The 27,184-nt window shown below is 44.1% G+C and overlaps 1 protein-coding gene and 1 pseudogene across 1 annotated transcript in view; one reads left to right on the top strand and one right to left on the bottom strand.

Annotated features, from left to right (window-relative positions):
- LOC120945026 overlaps nt 1-27,184 on the bottom strand; it is a 258,633-nt pseudogene that overhangs the window by 122,008 nt on the left and 109,441 nt on the right.
- PLXND1 (plexin D1) overlaps nt 1-27,184 on the top strand; it is a gene marked incomplete at its 3' end in the record, with an annotated part of 162,776 nt that overhangs the window by 82,385 nt on the left and 53,207 nt on the right. The window contains 10 exon segments of the mRNA XM_040358856.1: nt 8,662-8,766; nt 9,935-10,024; nt 11,706-11,799; nt 16,011-16,174; nt 17,681-17,832; nt 18,951-19,050; nt 20,837-20,976; nt 22,429-22,602; nt 24,493-24,583; nt 26,892-27,161. Coding sequence (XP_040214790.1) covers nt 8,662-8,766; nt 9,935-10,024; nt 11,706-11,799; nt 16,011-16,174; nt 17,681-17,832; nt 18,951-19,050; nt 20,837-20,976; nt 22,429-22,602; nt 24,493-24,583; nt 26,892-27,161 — 1,380 coding nt within the window.

Below are 27,184 nucleotides of genomic sequence, written 5' to 3'. Positions count from 1 at the left end.
CCTACTGACCTCTGTACACTGCACTACATCCTACTGACCTCTGTACACTGCCCTACATACTACGGACCTCTGTACACTGCCCTACATCCTACTGACCTCTGTACACTGCCCTACATACTACTGACCTCTGTACACTGCCCTACATACTACTGACCTCTGTACACTGCCCTACATCCTACTGACCTCTGTATACTGCCCTACATCCTACTGACCTCTGTACACTGCCCTACATCCTACTGACCTCTGTATACTGCCCTACATCCTACTGACCTCTGTACACTGCCCTACATACTACTGACCTCAATACACTGCCCTACATCCTACTGACCTCTGTACACTGCCCTACATACTACTGACCTCAATACACTGCCCTACATCCTTCTGACCTCTGTACACTGCCCTACATCCTACTGACCTCTGTACACTGCCCTACATCCTACTGACCTCTGTACACTGCCCTACATCCTACTGACCTTTGTACACTGCCCTACATCCTACTGAGCTCTATACACTGCCCTACATCCTACTGACCTCTGTATACTGCCCTACATCCTACTGACCTCTGTACACTGCCCTACATCCCACTGACCTCTGTACACTGCCCTACATCCTACTGACCTCTGTACACTGTCCTACATCCTACTGACCTCTGTATACTGCCCTACATCCTACTGACCTCAATACACTGCCCTACATCCTACTGACCTCTGTACACTGCCCTACATCCTACTGACCTCTATACACTGCCTTACATCCTACTGACCTCTGTACACTGCCCTACATCCTACTGACTTCTGTACACTGCCCTACTTCCTACTGACCTCTGTACACTGCTCTACATCCTACTGACCTCTGTACACTGCCCTACATCCTACTGACCTCTGTACACTGCCCTACATACTACTGACCTCTGTACACTGCCCTACATCCTACTGACCTCTGTACACTGCCCTAGATCCTACTGAGCTCTATACACTGCCCTACATCCTACTGAGCTCTATACACTGCCCTACATCCTACTGACCCCTGGGGGCTTGCTAGTTAACTTGTAAAAAGAATAGAAAAAAGGCTGTGGTACCCCGGTGATCTTTGCTGTCTTCGATGATTTCATGGTAGATCCCCGCCTCTGATGCCGCCTGGTATACAGTATAGTGTGTGCCGTATAGTACTTTATATGTCATAGGTAGTATAGTTGGATCACATGTGAACATTGCTTTACAAATCATATGGGAAGTAATAGAATCTCCTGTGTGTATGTTTTCCCGGAGTCGCCCTTTAAGCCATGCCGTCGCTCTCAGAAGGGTGACTGTTTGCGGTGAAATGGCGGCATTTTTCTTTCTCACAGATGGAGACGCGCGGGGGTCGGGATCATGAGAACTGTTTGTGTAGTGCTGGGGATATTCCCAGTCATTGTGTTTTCATGGCTCATATAGCGAGTGACCTTTATAAAGAGGAAGTATGACAGTTCCAGCTGCATCTACATAAAAACAGTTGCAGCGCAGTCAGAGCTCGCTATGTGTCAGTCCTTGTGAGGACCTTCAAGGATGTGAAATCTGACTAGAAGTCCGGAGTCTCCAAACTTCAACCCGTCTGCCAAATCTGTTCCACTGCAGAGTTTTATCCAGCCCTCTGGTGTACGGGAAGAGCTTATTGTAACGAGGGACTCTGGTTGGGACTCTCATGTAAGGGAGGACTCTGATGGGGACTCTCATGTAAGCAGGGAATCTGATGGGGACTCTCATATGAGGGGGGACTCTGATGGGGACTCTTATATGAGGGGGGACTCTGATGGTCGCTTTCATGAAAGTAGGGACTCTTATGTGAGGAGGGTCTCTGATGGGGACTCTAATGTAAAGGAGGACTCTAATAGGGACTCTTGTGAAAGGAGGGACTCTGATGGGGACTCTCATGTAACGAGGGACTCTGATGGGGACTCTCATGTAAAGAGGGACTCTGATGGGGACTTTCATGTAAAGAGGGACTCTGATGAGGACTCTCATGTAAGAAGGGTCTATGATGGGGACTCTCATGTCAAGGAGGACTCTAATGGGGACTTTAATGAAAGGAGTGACTCTGATGGGGACTCTCATGTAAAGAGGGACTCTAATGGGATCTCTCATGTAAAGAGGGACTCTGATGGGAACTCTCATGTAAAGGAGGATTCTAATGGGGACTCTCATGTAAGCAGGGAATCTGATGGGGACTCTCATGTGGGGGGGGGGGGGGGAGACTCTAATAGGGACTCTCATGAAAGGAGGAACTCTTATGTGAGGAGGGACTCTCATGTAAAGAGGAACTCTAATAGGGACCCTCGTGAAAGGAGGGACTCTGATGGGGACTCTTATGTAAAGGAGGACTCTAATGGGGACTTTAATGAAGGGAGAGACTCTGGTGGGGACTCTCATGTAAAGAGGGACTCTAATGGGAACTCTCATGTAAAGAGGGACTCTAATGGGAACTCTCATGTAAAGGAGGACTCTAATGGGGACTCTCATGTAAGCAGGGAATCTGATGGGGACTCTCATGTGGGGGGGGGGACTCTAATAGGAACTCTCATGTAAGCAGGGAATCTGATGGGGACTCTCATGTGGGGGGGGGACTCTAATAGGCACTCTCATGAAAGGAGGAACTCTTATGTGAGGAGGGACTCTCATGTAAAGGGGAACTCTAATAGGGACCCTCGTGAAAGGAAGGACTCTGATGGGGACTCTTATGTAAAGGAGGACTCTGATGGGGACTTTAATGAAAGGAGAGACTCTGGTGGGGACTCTCATGTAAACAGGGACTTTGATGGGAACTCTCATTTAAAGAGGGACTCTTATGTAAGGAGGGATGGGGACTCTGGTGTAAAGGTGGACTCTAATAGGGACTCGTATGTAAGGAGGGACTGTTATGGGACATCTCATGTAAGGGGGGACTCTGATAGGGACTCTCACGTGAGCTTCATAAAATGTGGAGAAAAATACAAATAATTGTCAGTATACAGAATACAAAGTATCTCTAGAAGTGGAATGACACTTCAGGAAGTCCGCTTGTCGCCATCCTCTGATAAATTGGCCCTCACTTCCTCCTCGGGGCCCCTCTTCCTTCCTCGCCCCCCCCCCCCCCTATACTACATCTTTAGAGCTGTCATTGACCGCACGTTGTCAGTTTCCATGATCAGCCCTTGTGGGACTCCAGGAGGGGGGGGGGGGTTATAATTAGCGGAGACGAGGTTGTCATTGAAGTGATGTCACAGCGGAAGATCCCAGAATCTCCCCCATTGTTCACCCGAGCCGTGAATTGGAGGAAACCGAGCCGGGGAGACAATAGAAGTCCCGGGAGAGAGTGACAGGAGAGTGCAGAAATGTCAGAGCGCTCCGCTTCCTGCACCTCCCCCCCCCCCCCAACCGCTCCCGCACCATCTATAGTCCCGCACCTTACAGAGAACTACAAATCCCACTATCCCCCCCTGCATCTGTCTGTTTAAAGCAGGCTGTCCTTTTGTTTTATTTTTATTTTTTTTAATTATTATTTTTATTTTTTTTTAATTCTTTTTTTTATTATTATTATTATTATTTTTTATTTTAATTATTATTATTTTTTTTTTATTATTATTTTTATTTTTTATTATTATTATTTTTTTTTTAATTATTATTTTTTTTTTTTTAATTATTATTTTTTTTTTTTTTTATTATTATTTTTATTTTTACACCTGAAACATTTCCAACTGTTTTCCTCTAACTGACACTGTCACGTTTTTATATTTTATATATATTCAACCCAGTGCCGATCCTGACCTCCCTGGGGCCCTCAGCAAGCGGGGAGGCTGCCAAAAATGACATGTCACATTAAAGTTGAGAAGCGGGGGGGGGTGTGCTGACTTCTTACCTCTTCTCCCATGCAGCCAGCGAGTTGAGAAGCGGGGTGAGGGGCCGAAAATGACTTCTCACCAGGCGGCGGGGCCTCTAGTAATTTGGGGGGCCCTAAGCGGCTTGCATAGTGAGCCTATAGGGCGGACCGGCCCTGATTTAACCACTTGCCTACCGGGCACTTTCACCCCCTTCCTGCCCAGGCCATTTTTCAGCTTTCAGCGCTGTCACACTTTCAGTGACAATTGCGCGGTCGTGCAACGCTGTACCCATATGAAATATTTATAATTTTTTTTCCCCACAAATAGATCTTTTCTTTTGGTGATATTTTAAAAAGAAGAGGGACAAGTTTGAAGAAAAAAAAAAAACACAATATTTTTTACTTTTTGCTATAATAAATATCCATTTTTTTTTTAAACAAATTTTTTTCCTCAGTTTAGGCCGATACGTATTCTTCTACATATTTTTGGTAAAAAAAAACGCAATAATCGTTTATCGATTGGTTTGTGCAAAAGTTATATAGCCAGATTCACGTATGGCGGCGTATCTTTATGTCGGCGTAGCGCATCCCATTTGCACTACGCCGACGTATCATAGTGAGGCAAGTACTGTATTCACAAAGCACTTGCTCCCTAAGTTACGTCGGCGTAGCGCAAATGGCCCGGCGTAACCCCGCCTAATTCAAAGTAGGCATGTAGTGGGCGGGCTACATTTAAATTAACCGTGACCCCATGTAAATGAGGGCCGTTGGTACGGCGCATGCGCGCGCATGCTCAGAATCACGTCTTAAATACTCATTGCTTTCGACGTGAACGTAACCTACGTAAAAAATACGACGGCTGTTCCGTCGTCCATACCTTGCATGGGCTGCTCCATCTTTTTGGTGGTTTATCTTTACGCCGGAAAAACGCCTTACGTAAACAGCGTATCGGGCGCAAGTCCGTTCGTGAATCGGCGTATCTAGGTCATTTGCATATTCGGCGCGTAAATCCACGTACACGCCCCTAGCGGCCAGCGTAAATATGCACATAAGATACGACGGCGTAGGAGACTTACGCTGGTCGTATCTTAGCAACAGTGAAGCGTATCTCAGTTTGGGAATACGCTTAAAGATACGACGGCGCGCATTCTGACTTACGACGGCGTATCTACTGATACGCCGTCGTAAGTCTTACTGAATCCGGCTAAGAGCGTCTACAAAATAGGGGATAGATTTATAGCATTTTTATTATTATTATTATTTATTTTTTTACTAGTAATGGCGGTGCACAGTCTATTTGCCTTTAGTAAATCAACCCCACTGTATGTACTTCCTATGCTCCTCAGCTCCATCTAGTGGTCATAAAGTGGTATATTACTACATCCCATATTAGAACATTCGTTTTTGCCCAATTAGCACAAAACAAATGTTCTTGCAGACCCAGTAGACGAATGGCTACGTTTATTTTTTATAACCACACCCCTTAGTTTGTGAGGGTGTCAGACTCTGTACTTTGATAAGAGTAGAAAAGGAGGTAAAATCGTTCGTCGGCAGTGGCGTCACTAGGGTTGGTGTCACCCGGTGCGGTAAAACATGGTGTCACCCCCCCTCTGTCTAGGATGCCCAGCACCAAGCAGGCAGCGCACGGGCACGGGGCGCACCCAAAACCAGCCCCTGTAAATGATAGTATAGGGCGTATAGTGGCAGGTTAGGGTAGTATAGAGTGGTATAGTGGCAGGTTGGTGTAGTGGGGTGGTATAGGACAGGTTAAGGTGGTATAGGGCATGTTGGGGTGATATAGTGTAGTTTGGGGTGGTATAGGGCAAGTTAGGGTTGCGTAGGGCGGGTTGGGGTGGTATAGGGCATGTTAGGGTGGTACAGGGCAGGTTGGGTGGTATAGTGCAAGTTAGGGTGGCATAGGGCAAGTTGGGATGGCATGGGAAAGATTGGGGTGGTACAGGGCAAGTTAGGGTGGCATTGGGCAGGTTGGGGTGGTATAGGGCAAGTTATGGTGGCATAGGGCAGATTGGGGTGGTACAGGGCAAGTTAGGGTGGCACAAGGCAAGTTGGGGTGGCATGGGAAAGTTTGGGGTGGTACAGGGCAGGCTGGGGTGGTACAGGGCTGTTTGGGGTGGTACAGGGCAGGCTGGGGTGGTATAGGGCTGTTTGGGGTGGTACAGGGCAGGCTGGGGTGGTAAAGGGCAGGCTGGGGTGGTACAGGGCAGGCTGGGTGATACAGGGCAGGCTGGGGTGGTACATGACATGGCAGGCTGGGGTGGCACAGAGCAGGCTGGGGTGGTACAGGGCAGGCTGGGATTGCACAGGGCATGTCAGCAAAAAAAAAAAAAAAACGGGGTGGTGTCACCCCTCTCTAGCGGGTGTCACCCGGTGCGGACCGCACCCCCCTAGCAACGCCTCTGTTCATCGGTTATATTTAGTAAGTACAGCGACTTATTTTTTCCTAACGCGCCCGGCTTTTTAATGAGACGGGAGTTCTCCTATGTGCATGCTGTGCGCCCGCAGGGCACGCCGGGCCCGTTGTACAGCAGCTGGCAGGGCTCAGGTTTCCTTTAACCCTTTTATATGTGACTTTGCTGAGTCGGCGTCTTCTCACCGGCCTGACCCAAAGCCCCCCCCCCCCCTGCTGCTGCGGGCGAAACACATGGTCCGGGATGTTGGCGTGTGCCCGCGTTCCCCGACGGCCATGTGATCGCTCTCCTTGTCCTGTGACCCCCCCCCAGACTCCACTCTGCTTTACTTTAAGGTCATCGAGCGATAAAAATATCGCAGATCAGCTGAAACCCCCCCCCCCCCCCTCCTCCTCCCCTCCCCCCATGCAAGGTTAAATCCACCCTGATGTTAACATTTTTGCATTGGAGCCTTAAAGGAAAACCGAGAAACTTTTTTTTAAAATGCCACTTGCCTGGCTTTTATGGCAATCCAAAGATTTTTACGCTAAAGTTTAATTGGCTTATATTTCTGGTTCCCTCCCCCCTCATCAAACCTGCTAATGCAATTTTTGAGTTAAACTTTCCATTATATACCATGTTCTTCTCCAGTGGCGGTGCGTCAATGAAGGGCGCTGGAGCGCCGCCCCCCCCCTCTCCTGGCACCGCCCGATCCCCATAGATAGTTTCATGCATTGCATAAATTTATCTTTGGTTGCCACTGACACCCCCTATTCAGGTGTCCGGCCCCTTTTCGGGCGCCTGAATTACAGCGACGGGGGGTGTTTTTTGGAAGCGCCTGATTAGAGCTGTCGGCTCTAATAGGCGCCCAAAAATGTGAACAGTGGGCACCATGCTGGGCGTTCGCTGTTCACTGTGTGTTAGAAAAGCGAAGAAATTCATTGAATCTGCCTCTCAGCCAATCAGGTTGCCGGGTCTGTTACCAGTCACCTGATTGGCTGAAACGTCAGGCGCCGTGATTGGACGCCTGAGAGAGGATGGAAGAAGACATGTAGGACATGCAGGAGACCGCCGCTGACCCGCTCCGAGACAGGTAAGTGCAGGCGGCATCTGATGAGGCACACTGGCGGCATCTGATGGGGCACAGTGGCTGCGTTTGATGGGCACAGTGGCTTAGTTGGATGGGCACAGTGGCTGCGTTTGGCATAGTGGCAGCATTTAATGGGCACAGTGGCTAAGTTTGATGGGCACAGTGGCTGCGTTTGGCACAGTGGCAGCATTTGATGGGCACAGTGGCTGAGTTTGATGGGCACAGTGGCAGCATTTGATGGGCACAGTGGCTGAGTTTGATGGGCACAGTGGTGGCATCTGATGGGGAACAGTAGCGGCAATTGATGCGCACACTGGTAGAAACTGATGGGCACAGCGGTTACGTTTGATGGGCACAGTGGTGGCAATTTATGGGTACAGTGGCTGCATTTGATGGCACAGTGGCAGCATTTGATGGCAAAGTAGGAGCGTTTGCTGGGCACGGTGGCTGTGTTTGATGGGCACAGTGGCTGCGTTTGATGGGCACAGTGGCTAAGTTTGATGGGCACAGTGGCTGCGTTTGGCACAGTGGCAGCATTTGATGGGCACAGTGGCTGAGTTTGATGGGCACAGTGGTGGCATCTGATGGGGCATAGTAGCGGCAATTGATGCGCACAATGGCAGAAACTGATGGGCACAGCGGTTACGTTTGATGGGCACAGTGGTGGCAATTTATGGGTACAGTGGCTGCATTTGATGGCACAGTGGCAGCATTTGATGGCACAGTGGCAGCATTTGATGGAAAAGTAGGAGCGTTTGATGGGCACAGTGGCTGTGTTTGATGGGCACAGTGGCTGCGTTTGATGGGCTCAGTGGCAGCATTTGATGGCAAAGTAGGAGCGTTTGATGGGCACAGTGGCTGCGTTTGACAGGCACAGTGGCTGCGTTTGATGGACACAGTGTCTGCGTTTAATGGGCACAGTGGCAGCGTTTGACGGGCACAGTGGCAGCGTTTGACGGCCACAGTGGCTGTCCCTTGCTAGATGTGCAAAGCTGGTAGAGACATCCCCAAAAGACTCGCAGCTGTAATTGCAGAGAAAGGGGGTTCTACAAAGTATTGACTCCCCACAAAAAAAAATTGAAAACCATTTATCATTTTCCTTCCACTTCACAATTATGTGCCACTCTGTGTCGGTCCATCACATAAAATCCCAATAATATACATTTACGATTTTGGTGGTAACATGAGAAAATGTGGAAAATGTCAAGGGGTATGAATACTTTTTCCAAGGCATTGTATGAAAGGACAAGAATACTTTTTCCAAGGCACTGTATGAAGGGGTGTGAATACTTTTTCCAAGGCACTGTATGACTGAGGCTTCTTCCCTTACAGAGTACAGAAGACTGCCCCCAGATAACGACCACCTACCTGCCTCCCACACCGACCGGCATCGCCACAGAGGTCACCCTGTCCTTGGCCAACGTCAACCTGACAAAGGTAAAGATCCGTCTACAGATCTCCTTACAAGTTTTATTCTTTATTTTACTACTTTATGTAACTTGTATAACATTCCACAGGTGAGCCAATCACATCAGTCCCTGTACCACAAGAGCTTACACTCTAATATCCCCCCCCACAGTCACACACTAGGGCCCAGATTCTCAAAGGGCTTACGACGGCGCAACGCCATGTACGCCGTCGTAAGTCCTAATCTGGCCCGGCGTATCTATGCGACTGATTCTTAGAATCAGTTACGCATAGATATCCATTAGATCCGACAGGCGTAAGGCTCTTACACCGTCAGATCTTAAATGCAATTTTTTTTCCCACCGCTAGGTGTCGCCTCGTCGTTTTCCCCGTCGTCTATGCAAATTAGCTATTCACGCGAGATTCCCGAACGTACGCGCAGTCGACGCAGTGAATTTACGATGTTTCCGTAAGCGTAAACTTACCCCTGCTATATGAGGGGTAAGTTTACGTAGGTCCGTCATATGCCATGTTAAGTATGGCGTCGGGTCAGCGTCGTCTTTTTCCGTCGTTTCCCTAACTCGTTCGCGAATAGGACTTTACGTCAATGACGCTCACGTCGGCGTCATTGACGTTTTCCGTCGTGAGCTGGAGCATGCGCACTGGGCTATTTTTACGCCCGGCGCATGCGCAGTTCGATCGGCGCGGGGGCGCGCTTAATTTAAATGCAAGCCGCCCCCTTTGAATTACGTGGCCTTACGCCGGGCCATTTACACTACGCCGCCGCAAATTACGGAGCAAGTGCTTGGAGAATACGGCACTTGCTCCAGTAATTTGGGGCGGCGTAGTGTAAATGGCTTACGCTATGCCGCCGCGGATTCTACAAGAATCTGGCCCTATTATTATTATTATATAATTATAAAGCGCTGACATATACCGCAGTGCTGTACAGAGAACCACATACATCGGCCCCCAAGGAGTTTATACTTTTATGTTCCCAGTGTCATCATCATGTATTATTAAAGGGGAACTTCCTCAGTGGGGTGTACATTCCGGGGCCACACAGAAGGGCCACATCAGGGTAGAAGCCGATCACTTGACTAGTATGTATTTGGGGAGAACCACTGAGCCCCCTGTGCCCCTCCCCCCCCCCCCATACACAATACAGACTGAACACGCCCTCTGTCTCTCCTCCTAGGATCTGGGCCTGGAATGTGACTTTGGACCACAACAGACCTTCCCGGCCAAGTGGGTGAATTCCTCCTCCGTCTCATGCAGCAATGTCCTGGTAAGATAACCTCATGCCTTCCCGGGGCACCCTTTGTATGTCCCCATGGCATCGCCCCCGCGGGTGTCACCGCCGGTCTATAGGGAGGACACTGCGGGGACTGTGTGCGCCATAGAAAGCCGCATTGTGTGTCGCTGCATCTGTGTGTGTCCTCCACTCTGATCACATGAATAGATCATTCTTTATGGCAAAGAAAGTTCCCTTTACATCGGGGATTGTTATCTGAACTGTGATAACATATAGGAGACGGAAACATCTATCTATTGTCTATTGTCTATCTCTGTATACAAGATCTATCTATATATCTATCTATCTATCTATCTATACATCTCTTTATCTATCTATCTATCTATCTATCTATCTATCTATCTATCTATCTATCTATCTATCTATATATCTATTTATCTATCTACTATCTATCATCTATGTATGTCTATGTATTTAACCTTATATCTATGTATACAGTATATCTCTTTAACCTTCTATTTATCTATTATCTATCTATCTATTAAAATTTCTTCTATCTATCTATGTAGCCAATATCTATCTCTTTATTTATCTATCTGTCTATCTATCTGTCTATCTATCTATCTGTCTATTTATATATCTATTTCACCTTCTATATATCTATCAAACTTTCTATCTATATATCTATCAAACTTTCTATCTATGTATCCAAGATCTATCTATCTATTTAACCATCTATCTATTTATCTATCTACCCATCCATCTATCTATCTCTTTATCTATCTATCTATCTATCTATCTATCTATCTATCAAAATTTCTATCCATGTATCCAAGATCTATCTATCTATCTTATTAACCTCCTGTCTATGTATCCAATATCTATCTATCTATCTATCTATCTATCTATCTATCTATCTATCTATCTATCTATCTATCTATCCCTTTATATCTATCTATCTATCTATCTATCTATCTATCTATCTATCTATCTATCTATCTATATCAAAAATTATATCTGTGTATCCAAGATCTATCTATCTATCTATCTATCTATCTATCTATCTATCTATCTATCTATCTATCTATCTATCTATCTATCCATTTAACTTTCTGTCTATCTTTTTAACCATCTATCTATTCATCTATCTATCCATCCATCTATCTATATATCTATCTATCTAGCTATCAAACTTTCTATCTATGTATCCAAGATCTATCTATCTATCTTATTAACCTTCTGTCTATGTATCCAATATCTCTCTCTCTCTCTCTCTCTCTCTCTCTCTCTCTCTCTCTCTCTCTCTCTCTCTCTCTCTCTCTCTCTCTCTCTCTCTCTCTCTCTATCTATTTATCTATCTATATCAAAATTTCTATCTGTGTATCCAAGATCTATCTATCTATCTATCTATCTATCTATCTATCTATCTATCTATCTAACTTTCTGTCTATCTTTTTAACAATCTATCTATATATCTAGCTATCAAACTTTCTATCTATGTATCCAAGATCTATCTATCTATCTATCTATCTATCTCTTTATCTCTCTATCTATCTAGAGTGGAATGTTTTGGGGGTTTTTTTCAACAAAAATGGAGTTGTGCTTTAAATACATAATTGGTTTATTATTCTATTCACATCACAAGGGAAAAAGTTGCCGTGTATCCAGAATAAGAATCCAGCACACATTGCTTTCTTTTCATTTTCCCTTCTAGCTCCAAACTTCAGAAAGCAGCCGGAAATTTCAAGTGAACCTGCAGCTCATCAACCACCCCGGAAAGTTCCTTGACAATCCCAACGCGGTAACCGGTAAGTTACATTGTTTCCCGTATTCTGATTCTTTTTTTTTGGTTACAGTATTTGGGATCTTGCAGTCGACCTCCATCCGTCATTTGTTCCTCTGAGCCTTCTCCAGCAGATGATGTGGTCTTATATACAAAGAGACAACACAGGCAGATAACGGAGTGCTGAGTGTGACCGCACTCCCCAGAAATAATAACATTCCTACTGAGGAAAGTTACAGAAAGTATTATCAGTGTGGAGGAGGAGCTGGGCCATCATTTATTCACATAGCGCTGAAATCTTCACACCCGCTGAGCACACAGGGAGTAACTGCACACTCAGCAGACAGATTGCGAAAGAAATTAGACAGATGTATAGTTACTTTTATATTATTATTATATTATATTATTATTATTATTATATTATGAATATTAATACATATACATAAAATAGTTAATATTAATATTTAATAACAAATTTAATAATAAAATTGAATTTATGAATAATAATAATATTATATATATATATATATATATATATATATATATATATATATATATATATATATATATATTATTGTATTATACAAAATAAATAATAATAAAATGAAATTAATAATAATAATATTAATAATTATATATATATATATATATATATATATATATATATAATTATTATTAATATTCTTATTATTATTAATTTCATTTCATTATTATTTATTTTGTATAATACAATTATATATATATATATATATATATATATATATATATATATATATATATATATATATATATATATATATATATATATATATATATATATATATATACTATTATTATTATTATTATTATTATTCATAGATTTAATTGTATTATTATTTATTTTATATAATACAACAATAACTTTTAAGGCCTAATGCACACAGGATGTGAAAAATTACACTTTTACATGCATTTGAATTTTTTTATTTTTTTCTATCTTCTAAATGCCCTTTTATTTTAGCATATGTGTCCATGCATACAAAGGCGTTTAAAGGCAGAAAGAAAAGGGTTAGGGAAAGAGGTATGGCTAGGGTTAGACTTAGGTTAAGGTTAAGCTTAGGTTAGGGTTATGGCTAGTATTAGGTTAGAGTTATGGCTAGGGTTAGGGTTAGGCTTTGGTTAGGGTTATGGCTAGGGTTAGGGTTTTGGCTAGGGTTAGGCTTAGGTTAGGGTTTTGGCTAGGGTTGTTGTTATAGCTAGTGTTAGTGTTATGGCTAGGGTTAGACTTGGATTAAGGTTAAGGCTAGGGTTATGCTTGGGTTAGGGTTATGGCTGGGGTTGTTGTTATAGCTAGTGTTAGTGTTATGGCTAGGGTTAGACTTGGGTTAAGGTTAAGCTTAGGTTAGGGTTATGGCTAGTATTAGGTTAGAGTTATGGCTAGGGTTAGGTTAAGGTTAGGGTTATTAGTTAGGATTAGGTTAGAGTTATGACTAGGGTTAGGCTTAGGTTAGGGTTAGACTTATGTTAGGCTAAGGTTAGGGTTATAGCTAGGATTAGGTTAAAGTTATGGCTAGGGTTAGTGTTATGGCCAGGGTTAGGGTTATGGCTAGGGTTAGTGTTATGGCTAGGGTTAGGCTTTGGTTAGGGTTATGGCTAGGGTTAGGCTTGGGTTAGGGTTATGGCTAGGGTTAGGCTTAGGTTAGGGTTATGGCTAGGGTTGTTGTTATAGCTAGTGTAAGTGTTATAGCTAGGGTTAGACTTGGATTAGGGTTAAAGCTAGGATTATGCTTGGGTTAGGGTTATGGCTAGGGTTGTTGTTATAGCTAGTGTTAGTGTTATGGCTAGGGTTAGACTTGGGTTTAAGGTTAAGCTTAGGTTAGGGTTATGGCTAGGGTTAGGTTAAGGTTAGGGTTATTAGTTAGGATTAGGTTAGAGTTATGACTAGGGTTAGGCTTAGGTTAGGGTTAGACTTATGTTAGGCTTAGGTTAGGTTTATGGCTAGGATTAGGTTAAAGTTATGGCTAGGGTTAGAGTTATGGCTAGGGTTCAGGATATGGCTAGGGTTAGTGTTATGGCCAGGGTTAGGGTTATGGCTAGGGTTAGTGTTATGGCTAGGGTTAGGCTTTGGTTAGGGTTATGGCTAGGGTTAGGCTTGGGTTAGGGTCATGGCTAGGGTTAGGCTTGGGTTAGGCTTAGGTTAGGGTTATGGCTAGGGTTGTTGTTGTTATTGCTAGTGTTAGTGTTATGGCTAGGGTTAGACTTGGATTAGGGTTAATGCTAGGGTTAGTCTTGGGTTAGGGTTATGGCTAAGGTTAGTGCTATGGCTAGGGTTGTTGTTATAGCTATTGTTATGGCTAGGGTTAGACTTGGATTAGGGTTAAGGCTAGGGTTGTTGTTATAGCTAGTGTTAGTGTTATGGCTAGGGTTATGCTTGGGTTAGTGTTATGGCTAGGGTTAGGCTTAGGTTAGGGTTAGGCTGGGGTTAGAGGCATGGCTAGGGTTAGGATGGACTATTTGTTTGGGAGGGGCTTCTCTGCAGAAGGGATGGGCTGGGACGGGTCAAAAAGCCGACCATGTGCTTGTTTGTGCTTTACAAAGTTGCACACAAGTAGCCTGTAAATCACACAGGTGTGACTTCCCTGCGACTTTTGAGGGCTTACATTAAAGTCTGTGGCCCTCAAGTCACATGGAAGTCGGACCAAAGTAGCGCAGGAACTACTTGAAAGTTGCTGTGACTTTAAGTCGCACAGATATGAACGAAACTCATTGGGAACTATAGAGGTGAGTGACAAGTCGCAAAAGCGTGAAATGTGCCTTACACCGACTTCATACCAAAACGAAATGACGAGGCCGAGACAAACAGGGAGACGTAAAATAGGAATTTAGATCTTTGCGATTAAAAATAAAGTCAAATAAAACGCACATTTCTGATTTTCGCATTGGGAATTAAACCCTCGTGTTGAATGCTGGATCCGAATGGCTGTATCTTATTTCTCCAATAAATTGAATTAAACATAATGTCTCCACTTCACGTATCCTACATCTGCAGTCCTGTGGCTTTGCCAAGATGTTTTTTCCAAACTCGAGCAGTCGTTCTTTTTTTTTTTTTAAGCTGCGACTTTCCTCTAAATCAATTACAAAGACACGCCGGAGCCCCGAAATCCTGTCTGCTCGCTCCGTATTCTAACTGGAAGACGCTTTCTGTCTAATCCCCCCGCCGGTTTCCTGTGCAGATTTTCCTTAATGTCTCTATTGTTTTCTGTGGAAAATAACTTTCCTTTCCATTTATTGTATGTAAAGTGATGGCAGCGGTATTAAGCTGCCGGCTACTCGCGGTAATAAAATCGCGCCCGTTGTGCATGCCGGCGACAGATGTTGTCACCTGGAGCAACGTTCGTGACTTGGCGGCCATGTTTGTCGGAAGCGCCTCGGAACCGGTCGGATTTTAATGAACCCGCTTTGTTATTGGCTCCCATTTTCAGTTATGTCGGCGGTAGGATCAGGCCGACGCGATATCCGCCCGTGCACGGTGCGTCCATGACGTCACTGGCTGAAAATACTGGATTTACAAAACAGCCGCCACCGCGACCTTTGTGAAGATGTACCGATAAGAAGGAGAAAAAAGGATGTGTGTGTGTAACTTATTATTCACACCCAAGATTCGCACATTTGTCCAATTGAATCGATTAAAATATATGAAAGTAGGGAGGATCGAAATTGGTGGAGTGACCCCTTTGTTTGCCAAGGGACAGCTTACCATTTCATTGTGAAGTGTAGTGGCAGTAAAGTCCTAATAGGAAACCTAAGCTTCAACTGAGAGCAGCTAACTCCGCCCCTGAGGAACCAGAGATCACCTAGCGTGATTGTCTTAGTCCCCCCCTTGTGCAAAGTCCCACAAATACTTGTTAATCCTGCCAGAAAAGTCCATGTAATTCAACTTCCTGTGCTTGTGTGACAACAATTCTGCACTATTCTGTACTATTTATTATTATTATTTATATTATTATTATTATTATTATTATTAAGGGCATTTTTTTTTATATAGTTTAGTGATTTTTAGTTGTTTTATAGAAGTTTTCTGAACATTTGCTGCTATTCAGACTGTAAGTAACTGCTTCAAATGGCAACCGCATCAGAAGTAGATTGTGTCATCTCTGAGTGTTTTCTAATGAAAGCTTAATTCTGATTGGTTTGCAAACTGTTAATAACGAAGGTTTGATTGGTTTGAAATGAAACAAATGTTTCTCTTTTTACCAGTGGAAGTTTACAACTGTGCATCTGAGACCAACGACTGTTCCCTGTGCCTCGGACGCACGGATTTAGGGCACCTGTGCGCTTGGAGTGACAGCAGCGCCTCCTGCAGACTGAAAAGTGAATCACTTCCTGTTCAGGGCACTTGCCCTGCCCCTGAGATCTGGAAGGTATATATATATATATATACTGTATATACTCGAGTATAAGCCGATCCGAATATAAACTGAGGCACCTAATTTTACCACAAGAAACTGGGAAAACTTATTGAGTATAAGCCTAGGGTGTCCATCTGCATGCCTCACTGTACCTCACTTTGCCTCACTGTGTCCATGTGCATGCCTCACTGTGCCCATGCCTCACTGTGCCCCTGCCTCACTGTGCCCATGCCTCACTGTGCCCCTGCCTCACTGTGCCCCTGCCTCACTGTGCCCCTGCCTCACTGTGCCCATGCCTCACTGTGCCCATGCCTCACTGTGCCCCTGCCTCACTGTGCCCCTGCCTCACTGTGCCCCTGCCTCACTGTGCCCCTGCCTCACTGTGCCCATGCCTCAGGCCTCGTACACACGACCGAGAAACTCGACGGGCGAAACACATAGTTTTGCTCGTCGAGTTCCTTGTTAGGCTGTCGAGGAACTCAACAAGCCAATTTTCTCCATTCCCGTCAAGGAAATAGAGAACATGCTCTCTTTTTGGCTCGACGAGTTCCTCGACAGTTTCCTCGTCGAAAAATTTACACACGACCGGTTTCCTCGGCAAAAAAAAAAAAAAAAACAGCAAGTTTCTTGCTGGTTTTTGCCGAGAAACTCGGTCGTGTGTACGAGGCCTTACTGTGCCCCTGCCTCACTGTGCCCCTGCCTCACTGTGCCTATGCCCCGGCTTTGAAAAATCGGTGCTCCCCAGCCGTAGGTCCCCCAGAAAACAAACTTTGCACACTTATAGAGGAGAAAAGGGGCTACATGTGTGCCACAGGACCTACGAACGGCCGGTACCGGGTCCCCAAAATCACCGGAGAAATTACCGTTTAACATGGGAGTCTATGCACATGCATACTAGCACATTATTATTATCATTATTACTATAAAAAAAAGAAAACAGAAGCCCTAGAGAATAAAATGAAGGGTGCTGCATATTTTTATATCACACAATATTTGCGCATGGGTTTTTCAAGCGCATTTTTTTTGGGGGGGGGGGAATACACTTTTAATTAATTTTAAAATTAATTTAATTCATTTTAATGCACAAAACCACAATTTTTTGACAGAATAGAAAAGATGATGTTACGCCAGGTAAATAGATACCAAACATGTCACGCTTTAAAATTGGCGCACGCCCGTGAAACGGCACCGAACTACAGTACCTAAAACATCTCATTAGGCGACACTTTAAAAGCCATTACTGGACTGATCGCTGCCGGTCACATCCTTACCGGCTTCCCGATTGCTCAGAAGATCCCGGTAAAGGTAGGGGTGGGAGGGGGGGTGGTACACCCTTCCCCCGCCTGTAAAAGTAATCCAGCGGCTCCATGGGATTACTTTTAAATGGCCACCTTAAAAAAATATCATTCTTCCTATCCAGTGACGTACCGGTATGTCGCTGGATGAGAAGCGATTAATAAAGTATAAACTGCTGCAGATTTGTTTGTTGCAGATTTTTTTTTGCGTCTCTCCCCTCAGATAGAGCCAGTGAACGGACCTTTGCTTGGCGGCACTCTGCTGACAATCCTCGGACGCAATCTGGGCAGCCGCCACAGCGACATCGCGGACAAGGTGAGGATCGGAGACGTCCCCTGTACGCCCATCGCAGACAGATACCTGGTGTCACAAGAGTGAGTTTTGCTTACAAATTATTATGATTTTTAATAAAATTACTGCAAAATAAATATAGAAAGGGAAGATCCCCATTATGCCAACATCCAATGGATATACAGTTGTACCTCGCATTATGAATATAATCCGTTCCAGGAGAAAGCTCGTAATCCAAAGCACTCGCATATCAAAGCGAGTTTCCCCATTGAAGTCAATGGACACTAAAATAATTTGTTCCGCATTGACTTCAATGGCATGCAATACCGCATGCGGCCAGAGGTGGGGGAGCGCCGGAGAGCCTCAGAAACGGCCGAAAAAATGTATATTCACTTACCTCAGCAGGAAATCAAAAATGTCATATAAAAATGTATTCTATTGGATTACTGAGCTTGAAATAAACTGTGTTTCAAAATCATTCTGTCATTTGCCCTTTGCTGTTCCTTTAAATTAACCCATTAAATTTGTTTTGCGCTTTCTATACTATTATTGCCTCATCATATGCCCAAGTCCGGCACTTTTGAGAGTGTTTCTTAATCCTTACGTATATGCAAAATAAATATATATTTATAATTTTCTTTATTATTATTAATAATAAAAATAATAATAATAATATTATCATTATTATTATTATTTTATATATATATATATATATATATATATCTTTCTGTAATTTGCCCTTTGCTGTTCCTTTAAATTAACCCATTAAATTTGTTTTGCGATTTCTATACTATTATTGCCTCATCATATGCCCAAGTCCGGCATTTTTGAGAGTTTTTCTAAATCCTTACGTATATGCAAAATAAAAATATATATTTATAATTTTCTTTATTATTATTAATAATAATTAAAAAAAAAATAATAATAATAATATTATTATTATTCTTATAATTATTATTATTTTATATATATATAAATCCTTATATGCAATATATATATATATATATATATATATATATATATATATATATATATATATATATATATATATATATATAAAAACATATATATATATATATATTTATTTATATTTTTTATTATTATTATTATTATTATTATTATTATATATATCTTTCTGTAATTTGCCATTTGCTGTTCCTTTAAATTAACCCCTTAAGTTTGTTTTGCTCTCTTTTCCAAGGATCGTCTGTGTGACGGGGGCGTCCGCTCGTGAGCTGAGCGATTGGGTGATCCTGGACATCAATGGAGGGGGACACTCAAAGGAGAAATATTCCTTTCTGGTAAGGGTTTGCTGGGACTGGGAATCGGACATATTACTAAAGGAGTTAACAATCTTTACGCAAAACAATTTTGTGAATATTAAATTCAGTTATCCAGTCCTGTGAAGAGTACCTGTCACCTGCATTGGGTATTCAAAGTGAACAGGGATTTGCTTTTCACACAATCAGATAACTGAAGTGAACATTCACAGAATCTTCAATGGGAAGATTATTAACTGCTTTAGTAAATCAGCCCCATATGTACATTTAAGGCCAACATTTTATACAATACAACCACAGAAAACACAATTGTTTGTCAAAATGTGTGTAATATGTTTATTTCCTATAATCGTCAACTCCATCTAGTGGCTATAATGCGGTATTTTCCTGAAACACCTCAATTAGGCAAATAATTCATTGTTGTCCCTGAAAGAAGCTGACGATTATAGGAAATAAACATATTAGAGCCCAGGGTCTCCAAAATTTCGAAGGAAAAGGCCAGTTTGCTGTCTTTTAGACTTTAGGGATGTGCTGGAGTGTGGCCACTGGGTAGGAAAGGTCCTGACATCAGTGGGAAAAAACAGAGACCTATCAATGGTGTCAGTGGGAGGAATCGCACCCCATTGTTGGTGTCAGTGGGAGGAATTGTACCCCATCTTTGGTGTCAGTGGAAGCAATTGTGCCCTATCATTGATGTTAGTGAGAGGAATTGTGTCCCATTGTTGGTGTCATTGGGAGAAAAATAGTGCCCCATCATTTGTGTCATTGGGCCCCATTGTTGGTGTCATTGGGAGAAATTGTACCCCATCTTTGGTGTCAGTGAAAGGAATTGTGCCCTATCATTGTTGTCAATGGGAGGAATTGTACCCCATCATTGCTGTCATTGGGCCCCATTGTTGGTGTCATTGGGAGAAATTGTGCCCAATTGTTGGTTTCATTGGGGGAAATTGTGCCCCATTGTTGGTGTCATTGGGAGGAATTGTTCCCCCTTTATTGGTGTCAGTTTAAGGAATTAAACCCCATTGTTGGTGTTTGTGGGAGAAATTGTGTCCCATTGTTTGTGTTAGTGGGAAGAATTGTACCCCATCGTTGATGTTATTGGGAGGAATTGTGCCCCATCATCGGTGTCATTGGGCAAAATTGTGCCCCATTGTTGGTGTCATTGGGAGGAATTGTTCCCCCTTTATTGGTGTCAGTGTGAGGAATTGTACCCCATCTTTGGTGTTAATGGGAAGAATTGTGTCCCATTGTTGGTGTCATTGGGCGCTATTGGTGGTGTCATTGGGAGAAATTGTACCCCATCTTTGGTGTCAGTGGGAGGAATTGTACCCCAACGTGAGTGTCATTGGGAGGAATTGTGCCCCATCATTTGTGTCATTGGGCCCCATTGTTGATGTCATTGGGAGAAATTGTGCCCCATTGTTGGTGTCATTAGGAGGAATTGTGCCCCTTTATTGGTGTCATGGGAGAAGGGGATTGTGCTCCATTGTTTGTCCCCGCAGGGCTGGATATAAGCAAGCAAAGACTAGTTTGGAGACTCCTGTATTAGACACATTAGGATCCTTGAGGCATTCACACAGCAAATGTCTTATAAATAGACCCCCATGAAGTAAAGGACTTTATATAATAATTTTTTCCTTTTTTTTCTTCATGTTTGCTAATAATTGTTCACCTTAATGTGTGATAGTGCGCCTCCTCTTTGTCCCCAGACAGCTTCTCCTTTTCTGTCCCCCCCTTGCACCCCTTGTGAACTGGGAACCTTCTTTGGTGATGTCTCGTTGTCTCATTGCACTCTAATCCCATCCAGGTGCCAAAGATATATTCCATGTTCCCAAGTCTTGGCCCAAAAGCTGGAGGAACCAAAATCACCATTTCCGGGGACCAGCTTGACATCGGTGGAGACGTGCGCGTCCTGTTTGATGACACCCTGGAGTGCCGAGACCTTGTGTGAGCCGCCATACCAACCTTCATTTTATTTTATTTTTTTGACATCCAGCAATCTCTTATTTGAAACTCTTATGCCGCGTACAGACGGTCGTTTTTTGTGATGAAAAAAAACGACGTTTTAAAAAACGTCATTTAAAATGATTGTGTGTGGGCAAAACGTCGTTTTATGTCTTCAAAAAAACGACAAAAACAAAATTCGAACATGCTTGAATTTTTTGTGTCGTGTTTCAAAACGTCGTTTTTTGTTTCACAGAAATTGACCGTGTGTAGCAAAAAAACGACGTTTTTAAACCCGCGCATGCCCAGAAGCTAGTTATGAAGCGAGCTTCAATGGAAAAAAGTGGTGAAACGTAACCTCGCTTTGCTAGAGCATTGTGAAAAAACGATGGTGTGTAGGCAACGTCGTTTTTGAAAATGATGTTTCAAAAACGTCGTTTTATTTCATGATTTAAATCGTCGTTTTTTTTTTCCATCACAAAAAACGACCGTCTGTACGCGGCATTATGCCGCGTACACACCATAATTTTTCGGGTTGTAAAAAACGTCATTTTTCAGCCTCTGAAAAAAACGACGTTTTTTTCAACTTCATCATTAAAACGACCTTGCCTACACGCGATAGTAAAAAAAAAATGCTCTAGCAAAGCGCGGTGACGTACAACACGTACGGCGGCATTATAAAGGGGAAGTTCCATGCGGATGGCGCCACCCTTGGGGCTGCTTTAGCTGATTCCGTGTTAGTAAAAGACGATTCACGCTTTTCTGTCTGTCACAGTGTGATGAATGTGCTTACTCCATTACGAACGCTAGACGCTAGTTTTACCAGAACGAGCGCTCCCGTCTCATAACTTGCTTCTGAGCATGCGCGGGTTTTTCACGTCGTTAAAGCCCACACACGAGCATTTTTTACAACCCGAAAAACAACATTGTTTAAAACGTTGTGAAAAAATAGAGCATGTTCGAAAAAAAATATTTGTCGTTTTTCAGAACCCGAAAAATCCGTGCATGCTCAGAAGCAAGTTATGAGACGGGAGCGCTCGTTCTGGTAAAACTAGCGTCCGTGATGGTGTAAGCACATTCATCACGCTGTAACAGACAGAAAAGCGCGAATCGTCTTTTACTAACAAGGAATCAGCTAAAAGCAGCCCAAAGGGTGGCGCCATCGGCATGGAACTTCCCCTTTATAGTGCCGTCGTACGTGTTGTACATCACCGCGCTTTGCTAGAGCATTTTTTTTTTGACGATCGTGTGTGGGCAAGGACATTTTAATGATCAAGTTGAAAAAAACTTTGTTTTTTCTATAACCTGAAAAACGTTGTTTTTTACAACCCGAAAAATGATCGTGTGTACGCGGCATTAGATCTTCTTCCAGTCTCTCTGTTGTATTCATTCATGTCTTTCCGTCTCTCTCTCTCTCTTCTTCTCCTTTTAAATCTTCTTGTTATGTCTTCCCAGACGCACAGAGAACCTCATCCGTTGCACCGTTCCATCAATGGGCCTCCTTCCCAACACCAATGTCACTGTTTGTGTCCAGTTCGAAAGAAGCGCGTGTCTAGATCAGAATTTCACTTTCCAATACAAGGAGAACCCAGTCATCAAAACCATGGAGCCCAGAAGCAGCCACATGAGGTGGGTATTGGGATGTACTGGGCTGGCCTGCAACTGAAGATTCTGAGCCCTATAAAGGTCCAATATATGGCCAAAGAATCATGGACACCCCTCCAAATAAAAGAGTTCGGGTGTCTCCATGAAGGGTGTTCTTAAAGGGGTTGTAAAGAAATAGCTTCCTTTCCCTTAGTGCCGTCCTCCTTCACTTACCTCATCCTTCCATTTTGCTTTTAAATGTCCTTATTTCTTCTGAGAAATCCTCACTTCCTGTTCTTCTGTCTGTAACTCCACACAGTAATGCGAGGCTTTCTCCCTGGTGTGGAGTGTCGTGCTCGCCCCCTCCCTTGGACTACAGGAGAGTCAGGACGCCCACTAACACACAGCTCCTTTCCCTATCTGCAACGTAGAGAGCGTCCTGACTCTCCTGTAGTCCAAGGGAGGGGGGCGAGCACGGCACTCCACACCAGGGAGAAAGCCTCACATTACTGTGTGGAGTTACAGACAGAAGAACAGGAAGTGAGGATTTCTCAGAAGAAATAAGGACATTTAAAAGCAAAATGGAAGGATGAGGTAAGTGAAGGAGGACTGCACTAAGGTAAAGGAAGCTATTTAGGGGGGAAAAAAAATTCCTTTACAACCCCTTTAACTACATGCCGACCAGCCGCCGTAGAACTCCCCATCGCGAGAGCACGTAGTATAACGTCACCTCGCGAACCGGCCACCAGGGGCCTCTCGCTCCTGACTCCTGCGTGCGTGCCCGGCGGTCGCGATCACCGCCGGGCACCCGCGATCGCTAATTACAGAGCGAGGACCGGGAGCACACAGCTCCTGGTCCTGTCAGGGGGAGAAATGCCTGACCGTCTGTTCATACAATGTATGAACAGCGATCTGTCATTTCCCCTAGTTACTCCACACCCCCCCCCCTACAGTTAGAACACACCCAGGGAACATACTTAACCTCTTCCCCGCCCCCTAGTGTTAACCCCTTCACTGCCAATGGCATTTTTATAGTAATCCAATGCATTTTTATAGCACTGATCGCTATAAAAATTCCAATGGTTCCAAAAATGTGTCAAAAGTGTCCGAAGTATCCGCCATAATGTCGCAGTACCGATAAAAATCGCTGAACACCGCCATTACTAGTAAAAAAAAATATTAATTAAAATGCCATAAAACTATGCCCTATTTTATAATCGCTATAACTTTTGCGCAAACCAATCAATAAACGCTTATTGCGATTTTTTTTTAGTTAAAATATGTAGAAGAATACGTATCGGCCTGAACTGAGGAAAAAAAATGTTTTTATATATTTTTGGGGGATATTTATTATGGTAAAAAGTAAAAAATATTCATTTTTTTCAAAATTGTCGCTCTATTTTTGTTTATAGCGCAAAAACTAAAAACCGCAGAGGTGATCAAATACCACCAAAAGAAAGCTCTATTTGTGGGGAAAAAAGGACGCCAATTTTGTTTGGGAGCCACGTCGCACGACCGCGCAATTGTCAGTTAAAGCGCCGCAGTGCCGAATCGCAAAAAGTGCTCTGGTCTTTGACCAGCAATATGGTCCGGGGCTTAAGTGGTTAAGGGTTCATTTACACTTGTCTCAACTTTAACCACTTGCCTACCGGGCACTTTCACCCCCTTCCTGCCCAGGCCAATTTTCAGCTTTCAGCGCTGTCACACTTTGAATGACAATTGCGCGGTCATGCTACACTGTAACCATGTGATTTATTTTTTTATCGTTTTCTTCACACAAATAGAGCTTTCCGAATTTTCAAATTTCCCTAATTTCTGAAAAAAAAGCTATAAAACGAATGAACCGAAAATTTACGAATTTTTCGGCAGCGCACATGTCTGTTGGTCACCACCGAGGCCCAGCACTGAACATTTGATGTGTTTTCTACTTTGCAGTGGAGGTCGAATCATCACTCTCACTGGAGAACGGTTCGGCTTGATTCAAGATGTGAAGATAAAGATTAAAAACCATAATGGAGGACAATTGGTAAGTATCCACTTTGAATGCCTTTCCCGACACTTTTTATTTACATGGAACAATCTGTATTTTACATTTTTCTTAGAAAATTACTTAGAATCCCCAAACATTATATATTAATAGCAGAGGCCCTAGAGAATAAAGTAATGGGAGTTGCAAACTTTTTTTTATGTCACACGGTATTTGCAACTTTTTTTTAAATGTTTTGTTTTAAAAAACATACTTTTTTTTTCTTTGTAATGCAAATGTAACGCTTTAAAATTGTGCATGCCCAACGGCGACAAACTAAGTACATTTTATTATCCATTGGCGACATTGGCCCAGATTCAGGTAGATCCACGCAATATTTGCGTGGGCAAAGGGCAACGATTTTTGCTCTGCGCCCACGCAAATATTTTGAAATGCCCGCGATTCACGGAGCATTAGCTCCGTAAATTGCGCGGGCGATATGCTAAATAGCCCGGCGTAAGGGTGCCTAATGTAAATGATCCCGCCGGGGGCGGGAATCATTTAAATTAGGCGCGCTCCCGCGCCGAGCTAACAGCGCATGCTCCGTCGGGAAACTTTCCCGACGTGCATTGCGGCAAATGACGTCGCAAGGACGTCATTTGCTTCTAAGTGAACGTGAATGGCGTCCAGCGCCATTCACGATTCACTTACGTAAACGACGTGAAATTTAAATTTCACGAGCGGGAAGGGCGGCTATACTTTAGCATTGGCTGCCCCTGCTACAGCAGGAGCAACCTTGCGCTAAAGTCGCCGTACGGAAACTCCGTACCTTGCGTGCGCAGGGCCCGCGCAACTTTTGTGAATCGGTGGTAGTATGCAATTTGCATACTATACGCCGATCACAATGGCCGCGCCCCCTAGTGGGCATCGCAAGAATGCAGCCTGAGATATGAAGGCATAAGGAGGCTTATGTCTGTCATATCCTAGGCTGCAGTCCGCGTAGCGATGTTCCTGAATCAGGGGCATTCGCTACGCGGGAGCAAAACAGCTATTGCGCCGCGCAACCTATGGTTGCGCGGGCGCAATAGCTTCCTGAATCTGGGCCCTTGGATATTACAGTGGATGTTAATATTCCATGTACCGTATTTTCCGGCGTATAAGACTAAAATCATGCCCCAAAAGTCGGGGGGTCGTTTTATACGCCGGGTACCTGTCTGTCAGACGGCAGCCATCCATTATTCAAAAGCCGCGCCTCCTCCTCAGACTGTTCCGTGATAGGCGGAACACAAATTTTCCCGGCAGAGCCTCTGTTCAGTGTTCCGCATATCACGGATGCCTTCTCATCCTCGGCCTCGGACGAGAGGACATCCGTGATAGGCGGAACACTGAACAGAGGCTCTGCTGGGAAAATTAGTGTTGTGCCTATCACGGAACAGCCTGAGGAGGAGGCGCGGCTTTTGAATAATGGATGGCCGCAGCCTGAGAAACTCTGCAAACAGGAGAAGGTAGGAAGATCGTCGAGGCAGGCATACTGGCACAGTGAGGCAGGCATACTGGCACAGTGAGGCAGGCATACTGGCACAGTGAGGCAGGCATAATGGCACAGTAAGGCAGGCATAATGGCACAGTGAGGCAGGCATAATGGCACAGTGAGGCAGGCATACTGGCACAGTGAGGCAGGCATAATGGCACAGTGAGGCAGGCATAATGGCACAGTGAGGCAGGCACACTGGCACAGTGAGGCAGGCATAATGGCACAGTGAGGCAGGCATAATGGCACAGTGAGGCAGGCACATTGGCACAGTGAGGCAGGCACATTGGCACAGTGAGGCAGGCATACTGGCACAGTGAGGCAGGGATCAAAACCTCACCCTATCAAGAAGTTTGGCTTTAGATCAGTTTAAGAGTTTTTTGTTGAAAGTTGATGGGTTAGGGTTAGGGTTAGGGGGGTTAGGGTTAGGGGGGTTAGGGTTGGGGTTGGGGTCAGGGTTAGGGGTTAGGGTTAGGGTTTACATTGAAGAATATGGCTAGGACTCAGGAATTGGAACAGGGACCTCCCTCAAAGGTCAGAAGGCGGGTTCCCAAAGGTCACAGGGTGGGGCTGACCCACCCCCAACAAAGTGTACCGCCTACCCCAACTAAGTCGGGGAATGAACAAGTCAGGGAAAGCGTCAACCACACCACGTACGTGCAATAATGGTTTCCCAAATATGTTTCGAACAAGGTACGACTAAGGTTATTGCCGAAACGCGTCAGCATTATTGTTTTATTGTCACTCTGATATACCAATAAACGACATTTCAAGGGTTACAGTTTTGCTGGTTCTTCTTACTACCAATCATGGTTGCTGTTCTGATTTTACTCTTAGAACTGCACGGTTATCAGTGACACTGTGATCACCTGCCCTTCCCCCACGGCGCCCAACACCACCATGGAGAAAATAAACATGAGCGTGTCCTTCTACGTCAACGGTGTCTATGATCTGTCCAACGAGGAACTTGGGGAGGACCCATCAGAGAAGCGATCCTTGAAAAGCAAGTTCAGCCTGGAATATCAACCCAACCCTGTGTTCTACACCTCCCAGAGGGAGAAGTTGATCAAACACCATGTTGGAGAACCTTTGACTTTGGTGATACATGTGAGGAACTCAGTAACGACTCT

Source organism: Rana temporaria, chromosome 7 (genome assembly GCF_905171775.1).
Source record: "Rana temporaria chromosome 7, aRanTem1.1, whole genome shotgun sequence".
NCBI classification, from domain to species: Eukaryota; Metazoa; Chordata; class Amphibia; order Anura; family Ranidae; genus Rana; species Rana temporaria.
The sequence above is the reverse complement of the archived record's forward strand: the minus strand, read 5'-3'. Positions and strand labels throughout refer to the sequence as shown.